This window comes from Vidua chalybeata, chromosome 9, assembly GCF_026979565.1.
Source record: "Vidua chalybeata isolate OUT-0048 chromosome 9, bVidCha1 merged haplotype, whole genome shotgun sequence".
NCBI lineage: Eukaryota > Metazoa > Chordata > Aves > Passeriformes > Viduidae > Vidua > Vidua chalybeata.
Genome location: NC_071538.1, coordinates 9,566,545 through 9,583,675, shown reverse-complemented (window position 1 = coordinate 9,583,675; position 17,131 = coordinate 9,566,545). Strand labels below are relative to the sequence as shown.

The 17,131-nt window shown below is 52.8% G+C and overlaps 1 protein-coding gene across 5 annotated transcripts in view; it reads right to left on the bottom strand.

Moving 5' to 3' along the window:
* Positions 1-1,092: 1,092 nt before the first annotated feature.
* LOC128792347 (NADH-cytochrome b5 reductase-like) overlaps positions 1,093-17,131 on the bottom strand; it is a 29,468-nt gene continuing 13,429 nt past the window's right edge. For 3 of the 5 annotated variants that reach the window (XM_053950684.1, XM_053950683.1, XM_053950685.1), the window contains exons 6-10: positions 10,490-10,619; positions 8,075-8,848; positions 7,263-7,616; positions 4,566-4,744; positions 1,093-4,373 (exon numbers count right to left, since the gene is read on the bottom strand). In XM_053950684.1, the coding sequence (XP_053806659.1) occupies positions 4,059-4,373; positions 4,566-4,744; positions 7,263-7,616; positions 8,075-8,848; positions 10,490-10,619 (1,752 nt within the window). In that variant the 3' untranslated portion in view covers positions 1,093-4,058. Of the gene's footprint in view, positions 4,374-4,565; positions 4,745-7,262; positions 7,617-8,074; positions 8,849-10,489; positions 10,620-14,540; positions 15,879-17,131 lie in introns of those variants that run through there. The other 2 variants (XM_053950686.1, XM_053950687.1) reach the window with 2 other exon arrangements.

Sequence of the window (17,131 nt, the reverse complement as noted above, 5' to 3'; positions counted from 1 at the left end):
TGAACTCTCCCACCCATCATGGAGCACTCAGCCTCCACACACCAAAATCCCCACGAGCAGGGCCCTCGCTGTCCCCGGGGCTGTGATGATCAGGAAACTGGGCTTAAAATAAGCTTGGAAAACAACTCCTGCTAAATGCCGTCATTGCATTTTTAATTGTCCATATGCTTGATCCATTATGTTTTCCCAGATGGCTGGGCTGCCTGACTACTGCCTCCTCATCTGTGCCACTGTGGCCAGGGTCTCCAGCAGGTACCTGGATCCCCAAGGCAGGGACACCCTCGTGGCAGGCTCTGTGTCACTGTGGCCAGGGTCTCCAGTAGGTACCTGTGAGCTCCATCGTTCCCAGCACAAAACCCAAAACCACACCCACTGACCTATCTGTGCCAAGCTCCTGGGGAGCCATGACTGGCTCGATGGCAAAAGTGGCTGGTGGCCTCCTGGCCTTACACACCAACCCCCAAGAAAACCACCCTGAGGAGCAGCAAACCTGACCCTGCTCCAGCCCATGAACTGCCCTTGTGCTTGCCCAAGGGCCAGTCCCTGTTAAATTACCCAAAAATGTTTGAGGAGAGGATGCAGAGGATGCACACCACCAGCATCCTCAGTCATGGGCTCAGCTCCAGCACTGGCTCCCTGGCCATCACAAGCACCCCATTCCCCGACTGAGATTAGAATATAAAAACTGAAAAGACCCAAATAACCCTCTGAGCAGAGCAGTGGGGGAAGGTCCACCCATGGAGGACCGTGAGTGTCACCACAGTTCACTTCCAGTGAACGTTACATAGAATAAATTGCCTGGGAAGGGGTGGATCACACACCCTTCCCAGGTGTGTACTTGCTGGGTCTGTACTTGCTGGGCTCCCCAGTGGGATGCCCAGTCCTGCCCAGTGCCCAGGTCTCTGGGCAGAGGGAGCAGTGCCCATTTTGGGGTACTTCCACCATCATTCTCTTGTCCAGTGCAGCAGCACAAAAGCACATCCCCCAGCAGCACACCCTCACAGTGTGACACATCAGGAAAACCTTCCTGGTAAATAGAGAAAACACAGAGAGCATGGCTGAGATTTTTCGGATATTTTAGCACAGCTTCTCTCCAGTAGGAGCGATCTCCCCAGGGAAGGAGAGGAATGAACCAACTGATCCCCTGGGGGTTCTTGCAGTCCTGTTTTCTATGATCTACAATTTTCCAACAGTTCTTCACTGGCTTTGCAGGCAGACGTTTGCAGAGGGATAACAGAGGCTCTCCCTCCCGCACAACAGCCAAGCCTTCGCTTCAGGGAGACACGACTCCATGTCTATAAGCAAAGCCAGGAAATGGGGAGGCTGCATCCAGCCCGGCTCAATCCAGCCATCGTGCTCTAAATAAATAATCAGATGGGCAATGGGAGCACTGCCCGTGCCCGCCGCTCTCCCGCTTGCTCGGGAAGCACTGGGCAAACACTAAGGAGGGGAACTGAGGCCTGATGTGTGAGGACCACAGGCATGGTGGAGGGAAGGAGTGCTGGTGATGGATTCTTGATAGCTGTTTGCCACTCATCTGAGCAGCTTTTGCATGAGAAGAAGGGTTTTTTCAGGAAATTACCTGGGCAGTCCTCCTCCCCTGCTGGGCTCCATCCCCAGCTACTGGCAGTATGTCAGGGAAGACCTGGTTTAACAGGGGATGCCACTGAGCAAATTCCTGCAGGGCAGGGAGAGACCAGATGCCTAAATCTAGTGGAGAGGCTGAGACATGGTGAAGGAGGACTGGAGGCTGAGGAGGGCTGGTGTTTGGTGAGCACCAGAGGCTTTCCTTGCTCCAAGTGAGATGACTGGCTTGAGTGGCTCACTGCTGGTGGCAGATGCAGCTGTGAATGCCATCAGAAACAAGTGGCTTTTGGAGCCATTCAAGTTGCATTAATCACCCTGTCCATGACTCCTGGATAATACCCTGCAGACCTGGGGCAGCTAGGGATCCCCTTGACTCAGGAGCAAAGCTGCTCCCACAGCACTAGTTCTGCATCCACAGGGATGTGTGCAGGGGAGCACTTCACTCAGGGATGCTTGGGTGGCTGTGAACTGGAGCCAGAGCTGGAAACCCTCCCTGGGGTGACCAGGTCCAACTCCTTACTTGAGTGCAACACCAAGAGCTATCCAGAAAAGCCTTTTCCCCTGCAAATCACAGGGTTCTGGAGGCTCCAGCTGGGCAAGGAGTGCCTGTCCTGCAGACAAGGGCTGGATGCTGCTGGGTGCTGTGGGCTCCCTGCCAGGCACGAGCAGCCGCAGTGCTCACCTGTTTCAGCAAAATCTGGGCCACCAAGAAGGTTAATTATATCTTTAAGTTTCTTTCAGTTGTCAAATCTTGTAACTATGGTCTCAGGCTGACAGTTCTATACCCAGCAATTAACCGGCAGTGAGGCTTTGCAAGCAGCGGGGGAGGCTGGCCTTGTTTACCATCTCTGCACACAACAGGCTCTCAAAACATTCCCTTAATGGAGCTTAACAGTGCTGGCAAATATTTCCCTCGGAAATCTCGCATTTGCCGATGTGTTGCACCAACAAACGCCAAATCAATCCGGGCTCTGATAACGAAGGCTCCTCGTTAGGAGGCATGCGCAGCCCTGTGCCTTCCTCCCTCCCCAGACACTCTCTCAGGGCTGGTGCAATCCAGGAGGAAAAGCTGCTCAGTCATCATCCTATTCCTTTGCTGCTGCTTCCTCTGATGCCCTGATGAACAGAGCTGTCCCAGAGGGAAGCAGGACATCAGTCAGGGCAGCCTCTCACCAAAGGGACTCTTCTACCAGTCCTGGCTAAATGCTGAATTTAACAGCACGAGGGGTTTGCTGTGCCCCTGAATGACCACACTGGGATGCTTTAAAATCTCTCTCTGCACTGCAGTGTGTTTCACTAAGGCTGGAGGAGGAGGGGTGGCCTCCTTCCATAGCAAGATTTCATGTGGCTTTGACACACTCTGGCTCTGACCCACAGGGATGAACACAGGCTGCTCTGTGACAGCCACCCATCTTTGATGCTGAAGGGGAATGTCCTTTGTGCTGGGGTAGCACAAGAGGCAGGCAGAGGTCATTTAGCCGTCTAGCAGGGCTCTTGGTGAGGATCCCCAGTTTTCTAGAGGGGCAGATGATCACAGGACTCTTCTTTTCATGCTCTCAGATGCTGAGCTCATCTTCTGCAGGGACCACGAGAGATCTGGTGTTACTGAAGTCCCAGCCCCTCCTGCCAAGGTTGTCTTTACAGGGTTACCAAAACCTCCACACTCCAACATCTCCCCAAGCCGTAGCAGGATTTGCCCATGTTTTCAAACTTCAGGAGTAATGCTGGTAGAGAATTCACAGCTGTGGATGCCTGGATATGCTGGAAAGGAGGAAAACACAGAGGAGAAGAGGATTATTCTCCTCCCCTCCAGCTGCTGGTGGCTGAGGCACTCAGGTGAGTCCTGCAAGAAGGTGAGACAACCTGAGAAGATCAAACGAGGAGCTCCAGGGCACAGCAAATGCATCACATCACCCACAGACACCCAGAAACATCACCTGGGAGCACCTACATGAGCTACATCTGTGTGTGCCAGGTGGAGATCCCTGTAACACAGCTCCACAGTTCCCCCCCAAGCATGGGCTGGGAGCACGGAGAACATTTGTTGGGAATATAGCTACATTTGGGGATGGTTTGTACCTCCAAGAATTCAGCTAGAAATAATTGACAGGAAGATTTGCAGCCATCGGCAAACAACGTTTCTTTCCTGAAAGCAGCAGCACTACAGGGAAAACAAATTGAAGCAGGTGCGGGAAGAGTTAGGGAGCACAAGAATTGCATTCCTGAGCCAAATGGACAGATTGAGACAGAGGAAAACAAATTGGGAAGGGAAATGGCTGCCTATCGCCCAGATTTTTCAGGCACTAAGAGAAGGTGGAGGTTGGGCTCAGGCTCAGTTTCAGGGCCTGAGAGCTGTGTCTCTGTTTGGTCAGCTGTGTTAGAGCTCAGCCTGGGGTGAGGGTGGATTTTGAGGTGCCTTTCTGCCCTGGGCAGGACTGGGTCTGCAATCCCTGGAGTCTGGAAGGAACATCCTACAGAAGCACCAGCCCCACCACTGCGATGACCATGAGGAGCCCAGCCAGGATGCAGATGCTGATGAAGACGATGTCGCTGGTGTCCTGGCTCTTGATTTCACGGGCATCAATTGCTTCCCCCTCCCACTTCTGGGCATCCACCAGGTTTTCTGCCTGGCTGAGCCTGGATGGATCAGGGCCAGCAATAAGGGTCACTGAGGCTTCTTTCCTCTTTGGCTCACACTGCACCTCGTACTGGTGGATGTCCTCCTGGTCTCCCACTGAAAAATCAATGTAGAGGGTGCTGACGATGACAGACGTGTTGTTGCGTCTCTGCAAGACAAGGGACATGGCTCATCAGGGCTTTGTGCAGCTCCTTTTCACAGAGGTGTGGAGGGGTTGGCCAGGAATCAGGCCAGTATCTACTGGGAAAATGTGACAGGGACTGGGAATACCTCTCTGCAGCCAGCACAGGGCTAACCATTTACACAGCTTGCTGTAAAGGAGGGTTTGCTGATCACTTACCTGGGATTCAGTGCCACAGGTGTCGAACCTGGTGTGTATTTTAAAGTTCCTGCCAACCACCTGGGCTGCACAGGAGGGGGTCCCCAAATAAATCCTATTCCTCTCCAGCTGGGGCAGGGACTGCACAGGGATCTGGATGTGGAAGTCTGTCCGGGTGCAGCTGACGTTCATGGGCACAACTGTTGGGACAGAAAACAGGGTGCATGTGTAGGACTCGTGTGGGGGGCTTTCAGGAAAAAAGCTACCTCCAGAATGCAGAAAGCAATCAATATCAGTATTTTAGCCCTGTCCCATGCCAAGGGCAGATATGGATGGCTCCCAGGCGCTGCTCTGCTTTCTGTCCAAGGGAGAGATCTCACCATCAACCCTCTTGAACCCCATCCTCCTCCTAGGGTCCTTCTAGGGTCTCCAAGTGACACATAAGTGCCATTACAAGCAACACCATCCTGCTGTCACTGCCTCTCTCCATCACTGCAAAGCCAGCAGGACATTTGAGTTGCTGCCCAGGACCAGACCACAAGAGCTTTGTGGATGGCTTGCCATGGGCACAGAATTCCCCTGCATCCTCCAACACCTCTGCAAGAGACACTCCATTGATGAAACAGGGGAGACATATCTTGGAGGGACCCCATGCACACCCTGGAGTGAGGCAGCTTCGTGGCTGCCACATGGCCCTCCTGAAAGGGTGAGCTGGGTCCAAGGCCCTGGGGCATCCTCCTGGGGAACAGCCCAGCTCAGGCACAGTTCCAAGCATCAGCAGTCCTCCACTGTCCTCAGAACGCTAATTTTGATGGGGAGCTGGTGAGCAGTGTATTGAGGGAGCTGCTGTTGGGCTGCCCACGATGCCAAGATGAAGAGCAAGGAAATGGTGACTCCAGCCCCTCTCCATCACTCTCCTTCTGGCACTGTGTTTGGCCTCTCTGAATGTAGAAAGCATCCACACAGGGAAAGAAGCAGAGAGGAAAAATACCCCCCTCTTTAAAGTGAATCCTTGCTCAGCATGAACTAACCACTTGGGCAATATGAATTATTGAATTATTCCTGCTCCCTCTGAATCTCAGCCTTATGAAACTGGGAAGATGCAATAAAATCAATACAAAAAAATAGTGTCACTTTGCTTCGCTTAGTGCATTATAAAACCATTAGAAGATTTACCAAATAACTAAAGTGCATTAGATCAAGAGGAGGAGAAAGTGGATCCTCTCTCCTGGCATGAAGGCTTTCATTTCAATGGCCATAAATCACACGTGCCCCACCCAAGCCTTGTCTTTTGGTGGGCCTGAAAGGGAAATACATGCATGGCTGAAGGGCTGTGGGTGTGGATGCAGAGACTGAGGTGTCCCTTTGCCTCTGTGGGCTCCTGAGGAAGCTGCTGGCAGGGAGAGGCTGGTGTGCCCAGTGGGAGCAGCCGCTCTCCTGGCAGTGCTGGCAGCTGGGTGTGACATGCAGGGCATTAATCACAAGCAGATGCTGGAATCACTGGGCAAACACAGCCAGCAGGCTCAGCTCTGTGGAGGGAGGCTCAGTTTCACATCCAAGCCTTTGTCCTCCTCTAGCATTCATCTGGCAGCGTGTATCAAGGGATGCAGGAGCCTTGGGCAGTTGCAGATGTCACACCCCTCTCTGTGATGGGACACCCCCATTCTTCAGCAGCACCCCATCTATCTGTCTGCACACAGATAGATGCTCCCTCTGGAGCAGTGACACCAAGATTTTCTCCCTGCACACAGCTGTAAAGCAGTGAGAAATCAGCGGGACAAGGACAGGGACAGACCTGCAGTGCACACTACAGCCCTACTAGATGTTCAGTACTACCTCTCTCCCTCCAGAGGCTGCAGAGGCTCAGGACTAAACCCTATCCCATCTCTAACTCCAAGAGCCACATACCTCCAAATCTGTTCTGCTGTGCTGGAAGTGAAGAAGGATTTTGCACCTGAGGGATAAAACCCCGGGCCAGCGTCCCCAGCGCCTGTGCTGCCAGTCCAGCAGCCCTGCTCTGGCCCCAGCCTCTGGATAGGCTGCCCCTGGCTGAATCATGCCTGACCCACGGGTCAGCTCGGATGTAATTATACTGAAATACAACAAACGCCATAAATTTGCTGGCGTTTGAGGTGCAAAGGCTGGCAAATAGAGCAGGAAGGTTACACACTGCTCCTCCCACCAGCTGCAGACATGCCAGACACGCTGGCTGGGACAAGGCAGGTCAGAAGCAGGGGTGTGCCAGGCAGGGCTGGCCGGGTGGATTTGGGAATGCTGTGCCCCGGGGGTCCTGCCCTCCCTCCCGTGCTGCTGCCAGTGGAGGAGGAGACAGTTTATTCCTGCCTGCTCAGCCGTGTGCTGGCGAGGCTGGAGCATCCAGGGGAGCAGGGAACAAGGTCGTGATGCTTGAGCTGGTCACCTGCTCTGGGGTTTTGGCCCATTAAAAACCACCAGGTTTTCTCTCCCTCACACCCTGAGAGAGGAACAGGAACATGGCAGTGGCAGACACATATGAATTTGAAACTGGAAAGCATCTCCTGAATACTAAACATAACGTGCAGCTCACTCGCCACGTCTTCCTCCGCCCCACCCCTAAGGAGCCACGGGATCTGCTCCTGCAGACAGGAACCTTCACTGATGATCCTTCTGGAAATTACATGGTCTCAGGCATGTCCCAATGGAACCACAGCACTGAGCAGCACCCAAATGGAACCTTACCTCCCACGTAGGAGATGGAGAAGCCCCTCTTGGCCGTGTTGCGGTCGGTGTGGAGGACCAGGAGCAGCCGGTTGCTGCGGGAGGTGACGGGTGCCAGGCTCTCCCACCCGCACCACTGGCCCAGCAGGGATCCATTCTCGGTGCCACCATCAAAGGCAGACAAGTGATCATAGTCACAGCCACCCGTCAGGCTGCTCCGGCCCTCCAGCTCCATGTCCAGGAAGAAGACCTTGACCCGGTAGCCTGGGGGCAGTTGGATGCTCCACTGGCACTCGAGGTTGTTGGGGTAGAAGTTGGGGTACTGAGGGCTGGAGAAATTCCCTTTGATGGTGGTGAACACCTCCTGGCACTCGCCTGCTCAGGGAAAAAGGGGAAAGGAACAATCAAAAGCAAACCTGAAGCCTCCTGGGTGTGGATGAGTGATCACTTGTTTTATTGCTAAGGGCTGCTCTGCCCTTCACCTCACTGCTCCCAGCCTTGTGTGTGGCCAATGGACAGCCAGCAATTCTGGGGGATGGAAACTCCCAAGGCAGTCAAAGTCCTGCAGGAGCAACCCATGTCCCCAGGGAATGGCATGAGCAAGGGTGACTCCTGCACAAGAGGGCAACCCAGGGCTTGGAATAGCCACAGTGATGCCATTTGCACTGTGTGGTGGTTTACACTCCACACCATCATCTCATGGGCTCTCCCCAAAGGGATCCCCTGCCATGATCATCTCTTCTTGCTGATGTGGGAGGGAGAGAATCACCAGCCCAACCCAGTGCCTGTCCCCACGTCCTTCCCATTGCCCCACCACCCTGAGACCCCCGTACCTGAGTAGAAATGGGCTTTGAAGCCCCTGCCACCAATGTTGTAGTCCGACTTGAAGACGATCAGGAGGTGGGGAGTGGAGGAGACGGTGCGGGGCGGGCGGGTGCTGCCGCAGTAGCGTCCCAGGCCGGGGGCAGTGATGGTAGGGCCATCAAAAAGGGCCACGTAGTCAAAGCCACAGCCTTGGCCCCCCTCCATCTGGAAGTCAGCAAACACCAGGGTGAGGGGGCCACCCCCGCTGGCCCCCCCGATGCTCCAGCGGCACTCGGCATCGTTGGGGTAACTCTCGGGGTAGCGGGGGCTGGTGATCTCCCCAGAGAGCCCCGTCAGCTGCCCACCGCAGGCATCTGCAAGGAGGCAAGGCTGATGAGGGCAGTGGGAGAGGATAGATGGAGGGATGCTCAGCGACCACCACACCTCCCTGCTACCTTTCCTGTAGGCAGCGGCGAAGCCGCGCTTGGCCACGTGGCGGTCGGAGCGGAAGACCACGGCCATGACGTGCCAGGCAGAGGAGAAGGGTGGCGGGAGCCTGTGGCCACAGAAGGTACCCAGGAGGTTGCCCCGGTCCCGGGCAGCCCCGTTGTAGACCTGGAGGTAGTCGTAGGCACAGGTGTCATGGTACTCCAGCTCGAAGTGGCTGAAGGAGAGCAGGACGGAGGAGCCCTCGGCCACCACGATGAGCCACGTGCACTCTGTCTCGTAGGGATACAGCCCCGGGAAGTTGGGGCTGGAGAAGTTGCCAGAGGGTGCTGAAAGTACTCCCCCACATTTGATGCCTGGGGGACACAGAAGGGGGTGTGATGTCCCCTTTCCAGGGGAAGCCTAAAAGAATGGAGACAGGATGCACAACACCAGCTCCATCCCACCATCACAGTACCAGAAGACCAGCATCCTGCAGAACTCCACTGGCCTTGTCCACCCACTCTCCCTGGAGGGCACGTGTGCCCCCATCACCTTTCATCCCTCCCTTTTCCTCGTGCTGCCCTGTGGGGGCTGCAGCAGGGCTCAGCTGTGCCCTTGAGCTTGTTCTGCCTGTGCCAGCACAGCATCCCCACCTGTTTATGGCTGGGAAAAAGGAAGTTGGGAGTGAGTTTTAAATGCTCAGTGGTACCAGGCTTGGCAGTGCCCCAGCTGCCCAGCCCTTCAGCTTTGAGCCTCCCACTGACCCAACTCCCTCCATATAAGGGTGGTATCAGAGAATTCGAGCTGGGAGAAGCAGGGGTGAAGGGCTCAATGTGCTGAACAATGAGTTATGCATGTAGGGATCGATTTCCTAATGAAATCTTTATACTGAGACATGGTTATTATAAAATAAGGCTGAGAGGGGCCGGCTGTCACCTGCCCCTGGGTCTGATTAGGGCTGGGGTGAAGAGGCTGATACAGGGGGAACATACATCATGTCTGGGAGGGATGCAGACCCTGCACAGCCCCCAGGAGACACGTGTGGGTTCCCAAACAAGGCTGGGCACTTGCTGCCATCAATCTGGGCCAAGTATATTGCAAATCAATAGTCAGCCTGTGCACATTGCTTTTCATCGTGCTCACTGGCACAGTGACCTCCCAGCAAGGGGGTCCTGGGATGTGTGGGATGCAGCACCACGAGTGTGTTTCTGGCCAGATCTAAAATCACCTTGCTAATTACTAGGGATAGGCAGTGAAGTAATATGGGGCTGGTACTGAAGGAATAAAGTTGTTGAAAAAAATACCCAAGGGGGGAGCCTGTGGGGGAGGTGAGTAGCCACAGAGAAGACAGATGGACGGATTAAGGGCCTTGGGGTGCTCTGGAAAGCCCATAGGGGTGTACGTGGGGGATGAGCAGGCACCACAGGGCAGTGGTGTGGCCTCAGGAGCACCTGTACCAGGGCCAGGGATGGGTTTTGATTTCTGGCTCAGCCCTTCTGTGAGAAAGGCGCTGCTGTTTTGGGATGGGGGATTGCTTGGGCCACCCTATCCCCTGAATTACTGTGTCATCTGCTAACCCTGCCCTGCATCCTGGGGAACCTTTTATCTGGGTGAGAGATTAATTGCATGCCTGCCACATACACATACATGCGTACATTCACATTTAAATGTGTATGTGTATAAAGATTTATACAGGCAAGTGCAACTCCAGAAGCTAACAAACCCTTCACCAAAGCACCTGTACACCACAACAGGACAACCCCTACCTGCACTCCTCAGTACGGTAAGCATGAAGCAGAAACCCAAGCACAGAACAGTGTCCCACACTTGCTGCCACCACAACAGTGACTCCAGGTCCCAGCTCCTTGCCCCTGGCCTGAGCCAGCCCCTCTCCCTGCAGGAGAGCTGGAGCCCACTTGCACCCCAGAGCCACTGTGGCACTGCAAATGGCCCTCCCCTCCTCAGGAACCATGGGTGCCCATCCAGCCCACCAGGAGCTGGGTCCAGGCTCTTACCTCTGCTGGGAGCATCCCCAAGAGCTCTGCAGAGCATGGCCAGCACTGCCAGACAGCCCAGCCCTGTGCACCCCATCCTCCAGCAGGCAAATCTCCCCTCACCAGTGCCCGAGCATCCTTTTGGAGCTGTCTATCTGGGAGGAAAAAAACAAATAAAGAGAGAAATAAATAAAAAGCAGGAGGACTGTAGAATTAATAGCGGAATGAATAATTCATCGCTTGTTTGAATTAAGAGCAGCAAGGTAACTTGATCTATTCCTCCCTTCCTTCACTCAGTTTTAATGATCTGGATCAAATGTCCCAAGGATTTACACTATACCAGATACCTTGTCAATACACTATATTTAGAAGAGATATTAATGTTTCAGAAATGGTGTATAACGGCAATAAGTCTGGGTTGACAATACGCCCTTAAGGGGCTATGAAAATAATTTAGTTCGCCAGGCAAGCCAGCGAACCAAAATGGGAATTTCAGACTTACCGCGGAAAAGCATCTCAGGAATTAACATGATTTATACTGCGGCACCCACTGCACAAAGCCAGCTGGTGGTGAGGGCTAGAGAAACAGGGAGCAGGGTTGAAACGCGGCCGCGTCTCTGCGCCAGGTCAGCATCCCTGCAGCAGGAGTCCAGGCTCAGCAGGATGCTCAGCCCGGGAAAGCAGCAGTCGTGAGCACTAAAGATAGCAAATCCCACCTCCCCCGAGGAAGATTACAGATGAATTGTGACTCATGGGCAAAAAACATTGATTATTATAGAACCTGCTAAGGCCTTGGAGAATTGCCACGTTCTTCCACGCTGGCTCACGCTACTTCTCGCCCAGGCTCTTGGATGCACTCAGCTGAAGGTAAGCAAGCCTTTGGGTTTGGTGGGAAAGATGTGCTCCTTGTGCCGTGCCACATTAGCTGGAGAAACCCCAAACCCAACAGCAGCTCAGTTCCTTCCCTCCCGCCCAGGAGAGAAAAGACTTTCCTGCTGCCACAGCCTACACCCACATGAATGCCAGGAAACAAAATCCCACGAGGGCCTCCCAGCGTGAGGGACCTGTGCTAAAAAGTCACCTTCAAAGCAGCAGGGAGAGAAGCAGTGAGTATCTCTAAATCTCAGGCAGGAGGCAAGTTGCATTTATTAATTAAGCAATGAGGATCGATGCCCGAGACATTTCCTGTGGATTAATGATGGGCTGGGAGGAGCTGATGGCCTGAGGTGCAGCTAAAGACCATTAACACCAACTGGTCATGAATCCCCAGGAAGTGCTCCATGCCAAGGTCGTTAAGTGCCTGCATACATTTATGGGGAATAACAACAACAATAATATTTGTACAGGCTCTCTCCCCACTGCCCAGCCTTGCTGGAGCCATGCCAAGGGCTGCTGGGAGTTTTGGGACATCCCAGCCAGAAGCCCGCTATCCTAAGCCCAGCTGAGGCAGGGGACATTGGGTTCTGTCCTGGGGCATTGAGCACTGCATCACACCACCAGCACCAGGACTAAGAGCACAACAGAATGAGGAGGAGCACGGCAGCTCCCCATATCCCTGGGCACTCTGGGAAGATCCTGCCCCAGTGCAGGCTCTGGGAGATGCTGCAGCGCTGGTACATCTCCTGCTGACATCCCAGGAACATTACAGAGCTTAATTAGCTGCTTCCCTAGTGGCTTGGAGAGGAGGTCTGTCCTCATCAACAAGTGTGGGCCCACACAGCAAAGATGCAGGTGAGGTCTGGCCATGGCACAGGAGCCTCTCCTGGGTATTTTCCATTGCCACAACTCTGGTTCATCCCGGAGGAGTGCTCAGCTCTCCGAGCCACCATTTCCTGGGCTCAGGAACAAAGTGCTCCCTGACTTCTGCATCACTGCACTATGGGGCAACATCTTTATCCTCATCATATCCATCCTGGGCAACACTCACTGTCTTCCAGCCTTTCCACCACTGCCTCAGCACCAAGTCAGTGCCTGGGACCCCGGTACCTGCGCAGCTGCTCCTCTCCCTGCCCTTAGCTGTGCTCTGCATCAGCAATCCCTGGGAGATGGGGGGCCGGGGCTGTGCAGCACAGCAGCTGTGCCCCGCTCCCAGGGGACAGCATCCATCAACCACCGGCACATTCACCGTTCTCTTGACCCGGGGATGGCCATTCCAGGCTGGGCCTGAGCCCAGACAACCCAGTTGTCAGCTGAAGAGTTGGGTGGGAGGGCAGAGGAAGGCAGGGGGAGAGTGACATGCAGCAGGGAAGCAGAGGAGCCAGGAACAGAGGTCTGGCTGGAAGGTGCTCTGGATCAGGCCAGGGTACTTTGGCTCCAGCCACAGATATGGTGGGTGATTTCAAGGTGTGCCTCTGTTCCTCTGTGGGCAAATTTATAAATCATGAGTCAAAGAGGCATTTGATTCATTTAAACAGAAAGGACGTGATCAGGACTGTGAGACTTCAGAGAAGATCAAAGGTTTAAAAACGGTCCCCAGGAGAAACGGGAATTATTTAGGCAGGAAATAATGAGATGAAATTAAGAAGGTATTTAGGCTGCACACGAGGAAGAAAAAAGGAAGTGAAGCAAAGCCCCTCTGCCCTGCACAGTGCTGCATGGGTGGCAGGGGCTTCCTGGGGGCAGCCAGAGATGAGGAGCATCCCACCAGCACCCCCCTGCCTGGCAGGAGAGGCAGGACGTGAGCCCCTGCCCTGGCTGGGCATCGGCCACCCACCCGAGCTCACACACCTCCAGCTCCAGAGATGCCCCAGTCACCAACAGCACCGACACCGATTCCCCACGAAACTGCCACCACGAGGTGGTTCTGGGCCTCCAAAGGGAAGGAAACCTCTCATCTTCCCCTGGCAAGGAATATTCTGCACCAGAGCCTTTCCACTCCACATCCCTGCGTTTGCAGAAATCCACGCCATCCTCTGAAAGGGGCTGTCCCCATGGGGGATGGTTGGGATGAGGGGACTCGTGTTAGAGCCAGCCTGAGAAACAACAAAAGGCGGGAGGGGGAAGGGAGAGAAGGGCAGAAAATAGAGAACAAAGTGCCCGCGGGCGGTTTAAAGGCTCCTTCGAGTTCCTGCTTCCAAGGACATCATCTCCCCCGTGGAGAATGTCTCGCAAAGCCCCTGTCCCCTCGGGCGGGACATGCCCCGCTCCTCCCGCTCGGCCGCAGCCCGCCCTTGCAGGATGGCAACCCGCAGCACTCACAGCTTGCTCCGTCTCTCACCACCCTCCCTTTGAGCCACGAACAAAGACGGAGCTGCGCGGCAGAACGGCCGGACCAGCTGGGTAGGGTTTAACCATCGTGGCCCATATGTGCTGAAATACCCAGACATATTGGGGTTGTGTTTAAAGGAACAGTCCCAGCTTTCACGCTGAAAGCCGGCGCTTTTCCAAGGCAAGCGTGAAGTTTTTTACCTTGGGCCTGTGCAAAAAGGTGGGGTGTGGTTTTAGCAAAATCTCAAAAAGACATAATATTTAAAGCTAGAGGACTAGAAGCAAGGGTTTCAAATACTTAATATCTGACAAAAAATATTTTCTCCATATTCCTAGCTAAGACCAAAGTAGGCAGAGTAACTGGAGAAAGCATCTCATTATTTTATCAGCCTGTGTGCTAAGAAGCACCTTCACTACACAGTGACTTAGGAAGGCTAAAGCACAGCATGGATTGGAGATGAGAGCTTGCCTTGGACTGACAATGGACAACTTCCCTGGATCTCCCTGCCTTTAAAACCACAACCCCAGTTTGGGTTTGGAAGTTGGCTTTCTTGTCAGCCCTGTCTTCAAGGAAGTTAACATGAAAGCTGCAGCTATACTTGATTAATTCCAGGCATTTGGTAACTGGAGACAAATCTCAGCAGTGCAAAGGGAACTTACACTCCCTCCCAAATGTGTGAATCAAGCCACCACTTCAGTGCACGCTGTGTTTTTTGTGTAACAAATTACATTTTCTTTCTGTAAGGTGTAGTGTTAGACACAGGTACAAAAGAAGCATGAATGATAATGCAATAATCATCTGACACAGCCTGGAAAACCCCAACACAGGATGAACTGGGAATGAACAGAAAAACACAAAGTGTGCAGGACTGTTGTATTTCCAGGTGTAGATACTAAACACACCAGTCTGAAAAGATAAAAGAGTGGATAGCACATACCTCAGAGGAGAAGTAGCAGCATTTTGGACTGAAAAAAAAGAGGAAGAGGCCCAGGTGCCCAGGCTGTGTGTTGTGCCAGGCTGCCATCCCTGAGGCAGCTCCCCAGCTCTGCTCCCTGCCCCACAGGAAAGCACCCCAGCAGACCCCATGCAGCTTTCCCTCCTCAGGTGGTGTTCCTGTATGCTTAGGGAACCTCCTCAGGCACCTGAGAGAGTCCTGTGACAACATCAAACACCTGCTTATTTGTAAAGAGGTTCAATTTAATGAGCCAGGGTTATGATACAACACTTAGGGGACGTGGAAAGCAAATAACCATCCTCCCTGACAAACAGCAGCCACCACCCAGCCACACTCTCCCAGATTTAGGACATGCTCTGTGTGTCCCCAGGTAGCATTTCAAGGGCTAAGCACAGGGTAGGTAACACAGGCTGTGCCAGGGCAGGAGCTCAGCCTGCCTAGGTTCTCACTAGACAGAATGTATCATTCCATCCTTGTGGATACTGTTTCCATATATAGTTGGAATGGTTGTTTTCAGAGATAAGTGCCACCTTCTCTGTATTAATGTACAATGGGGCAACTGAGGCACAGTGAGCTTGAAGGGACTTGCCTGACATCAGCCTGCACACGACAGCACCAAAGTGATCCCAACTCTGCAGTCCCCTTGGCCTGGCAAAGATCCCTGAGGATTGTAACTCTCCTCTGGACACCTAACAGGGCACAACGCCACTGCAGAATAACACAGACTGCAAAGCAAGTCACCAATCCTCATGTTACAGCAGAGCTGTGTGCATGGATGCTTTCTAATACCCCCTTAGGAGATGTCTCTGTTAAAATTGCACTTGAAGACTTCCATTAAAATTGCCATGCAGGTCCCTGAGGTATGGGTGGCACACCATGTACCAGCCACTCTGGAATAGCACCTGCTCCTTAAAACACCCTGGAGTGAGGATCAACAAATAGTTGCTCAGAGTCTTCTGAGCAGGCCCATTTTGTGCAATGTCTGCAAAGAAAGAAGGACATCCAAGGCTCAGCCTAAGGTTCCTCAGGTCAGGAACGTACTGCTAAAAGACAAAACAGGAATTTTCTTCAATTCCTACAGCTTTCAAGTATCTACTCATATCTTCATTGAATGCAGAGGAGCCACAAATTAATACAAATGGCTTTCTTCGACAGGAATTTACTATTGTCTTCATCAAGTCTTCATTGAGACGACCAGTGTACGTGTTTTCCTGATAGCTCCAAGGAAGTTTTTCCAGTGAAGTTTCCTGGAAAGGTAAAAGGTTTGCTGTGTGTGATGTTAAAAAGGACAACATTCCCTAGAACTGAATCTCTCTCCTCCCTTCAGAGTGGTGCACAGGATGATTTTCACCTTTGTGACACCAAACCCTCCCTGAGAGCTGCATTCCTCTTCCCAAGCCCAGATGAAATCTTTCCCTGCCACAGGACCTGGCCACTCACTCAGAGGGGCTGAACAAAACCACAGTGTAACTATCACAAATAAATGCTGCAGAACCTTTTCCATTGAGAACCATATCCCAGGGCACCTTTCCTATTCCCAAATCCCAAGTCTATTCCTCTCCATTGCCTCTCCCATTCCCAAGTCTCTTTCTTTCAGTCCCATTTCCCTTGACCAAAACTGAAAGAATCCAGCTCTGCTCCAAAGACAGCTCTGATCCCATGAGATGTGTCAGCTCCTGTGGTGCTGGATCCAGCAGGGACTCCTGCTGCAATTAATCAGGAGCAGAAGGTGCTCAGATGTGGTGGTGACAGGCAGCACAATGAAATACAGACAGATACACAATCCCAAGAGGGAGGATGCATGAGCCAGCCTTGGACTACCACAAACCTGCTAAGAGAAGAGGAAAAAGAGAGAGAGGAGGGGCAGACAGTGTTGACAGGGGTCAGGTGGGTTTCGTGCCCTTCGCTGATTGAATTTCAAGACCTCCTCATGCTCTTGAGACAGCAGTCAAAGAGTTTAAACACCCTGAAAAGGGTATTTAAGCCATGTCACCAGAGACAATTATGGTTATGCTCCTACAGAGTAGCTGAGGAGGTGCCCAAGTTACCAGCACTTTTCCCTCTACCAAATCTCATCTTGCCAAGGCCACGTGTGGAACAGAATGTATGAGGCAACTCCACTGTGAGAGATACAAGAAATGATTCATCTGAGAAACTAAAAATGCAATGGGATTCACTCCCTTAGCATAAATAATTCTTTCTCTATCCTCCCAGCAATGAATCCTCATTTCTGACGGAAATAATTTTTAACCACCAAATCCATGCAGAACACGGGCAACTTTGGGACCAAATGGAAATGAAAAAGACTGCTCAACATGTAAGACCATTGAGAGGTATGCCCTCATCCCATGAATGTGGCAGAAAAGAAATTTTACAGAGAGGGAGACAACTTTTAGAAGTTTAAAAATGGGTCAGCAAGGAAAAATAATTGCTGGGAAGTCGGTGCTAGCACACCAGAGGAGAGCTCTAGCCACGAGCAAAGAATGGAAGATAAGGAGAG